This window comes from Loa loa (assembly GCF_000183805.2).
Source record: "Loa loa unplaced genomic scaffold supercont3.596, whole genome shotgun sequence".
Taxonomy (NCBI): domain Eukaryota; kingdom Metazoa; phylum Nematoda; class Chromadorea; order Rhabditida; family Onchocercidae; genus Loa; species Loa loa.
In genome coordinates this window covers 2,089-4,686 of record NW_018108776.1, presented here as the reverse complement: position 1 = coordinate 4,686, position 2,598 = coordinate 2,089, and the positions used below count along the sequence as shown (strand labels likewise).

Below are 2,598 nucleotides of genomic sequence, written 5' to 3'. Positions count from 1 at the left end.
TATTAATCACGTTATTATTATTATTATTACTCATTTAATCAATTAATTAATTACTAATCATTATTGTCAATATTATCAATTAATATTAATTATTAGTTATTAACCACTAATTGTTACTGTTATTATCACTGACATTAATATTATTTTTATCATAACTTATTGCTGTAAACATCATCATCACCATCAATTATTACTGTAACATTTTGTATTTGCTTATTAATTTTACCATTATTACAATGATCAATGTTTGTAGCTTTCATAATATCTTATATTTATTGAAAATTGTTGAAAAGAAAAAATGCAACAAATTTTATAAGAATTATTTCTTTGTTCTTTTCGTCAAATAATATATTAATTTTAAAAAATAATTTTAAATATTCAAAAAATAAAATAAAACAAAATAAAAATACCAAAAAATGGAACGTTTTTTTATTACTCATTTCCTTTTTCACTAAATTTTTATCAATTCAACATTGTACCATTTTGCCATTTCATTCAACCATTTACATTTCATCATTATTCCTGCAATATTCATTAATATTCTTTACATGATCATTATCATTATCATCATTATCATCATTATCACCATCACTGCTATTGTTATTTGTCTTTTTTCTGTCTCTTTTTTTTCCTATAAAGTGCTCTAACTTGTTTTGTTAATTTTTCCTTTTCACCCTTCTTTTCCTGTATAATTCCGAATCTTTCAATATACATCAAATTTTTTTATTTTGATACAATTTAGTAAGCAATCATGACTCATCAAACATTGATCGATATATGATGATTAAAATTAAATAGTTCAATTTTGATTGATATTTTAAAAATTTCATTTTCTTGGTGAATCATAAAAGACATTTTCCTGATCATCGTGCCATCATCCAACAATGTCACATATATGGGACCACCAATGTCCCATATTATTGTAGGGTGAGATCGAATGGGAGATATATATTTATTGCAATAATTTGTAAAAACATATAAGAAAAAAAAAGAAAACTCTTTATATGTTTTAATTGCAAAAAAAAAGATAAATATAAAAATTTGCATATTTTCTACAACAATTTCTCGTCTTTCTCACTTTTTCCTTTTTCTTTTTTTTTTGTTTTACAAAAAATATTCATTGATCAAATTATTTATTTAAATATTTACAGATATATATATGTATATATATATGGTTGAATAAAAATCATTCTTTTCATGTCAAACATACGACAACGATATGGTGGAAATTTGATGCGAGAAGCGAATTTGATATTGTCGCGACTAGTTGCAACTTGTCGCAAACAATGGTTATCTAATATTGCCTTGCAATTTATTATTGGTATTTTAATTGGTATCCTACTTGGATTTTGTGCTATATTTTATAATGATGATGAAATTTCCACCACAATTACGCAATCCATTACAATCAATCAACCAAAACAATTTACTTCGATCAATTTTGATATTTCAATTCTATCCGATATTCAAATACAATGCATCATAATTATTCAACCAAATCAGTTATTTAAGCAGAAATATATAAAAACATTACGCGACACATATACCAAACAATGTAATCATACTGTTTATATAACAAATTCAAAAGAGATTAGTCGTAATTTTGCAGGTAATTATTATTATTATTATTACTATTATTAATGTTATTATTATTATTATTATTATTATTATTTTTACTTTTATTATTATTATTGTTTGTTTTTTTTCTTGCCACTTATTTTTATCATTTTATATGATAATTTAAGTGTTTCAAACTAATGAAAATTTGGAAAAAAAAATTTCCACAAATTTTTTATTACAATATACTAATTTTTCGTGCTCAATACAATTTTAACAGATTCAAAATCTGCTATTAATAATTATTATTATTATAATTATTGTCAAATATGTCGCATTATTTGCAATAAAATAATTCTAATATAATTTTAAGTTTGCTAAAACAGAAATTTTAATGTATTTTAAATGCATATTTAAATATTCATTTAAATTTATTATTTAAAAAATCCATAATTTTTTTACAGTTTTAAAATATTAATCAAAATTTTTTTTCGTTTAAAATTTTTATTTTTAATTTTTTAAATTTATTTGTTTATGCCAATGTTTTTTTTTTTTAGAAGAGCTTAATATTGCATTTGTGAAGACAAAAAAAACACAATATTATTGGGATTTTTATCGTGAAATTATTAAATATTCCATAAAACATATTCAACAACAGAATTCATATTGGACAATTATTGGTGACGAAGAAACATTTATTGTTATGACAAATTTAAGAAAGATATTGTTAACATTCAATGATTCGCGACAATCGCTAATATTAGGACGAATATCAAGTGAAAGGTTAGTTTAATTATCTTTTAAAAAATTGAGAAATTAAAAAAAAAAAAATTTACAAGTTATCACTCATATGTATATATATATCTAGAAATTAACTATTTATCGTTTCTATACTGTATTTGGAAAGAAAAAGCAGGAAATTTATCGATCTTATCTGATAATTATCTTATGGCCTTCAATGTAATTATAATTATATATCATTTCTTTTACCTGTAATTCTCTCAAAATAGCAATACATCAATCCTTTTCTGAGCGCTACTT

At 21.8% G+C, this 2,598-nt stretch overlaps 1 protein-coding gene across 1 annotated transcript; it reads left to right on the top strand.

The window, feature by feature from the left end:
• Window positions 1-1,193: 1,193 nt before the first annotated feature.
• LOAG_14477 (hypothetical protein) lies at window positions 1,194-2,350 on the top strand (the record flags this gene model as incomplete). Its single annotated transcript, XM_003149974.2, has 2 exons — window positions 1,194-1,609; window positions 2,115-2,350. Exons 1-2 carry the CDS (start codon window positions 1,198-1,200, stop codon window positions 2,348-2,350), a joined length of 648 nt encoding a protein of 215 aa, XP_003150022.1. The 5' UTR covers window positions 1,194-1,197.
• Window positions 2,351-2,598: the final 248 nt, after the last annotated feature.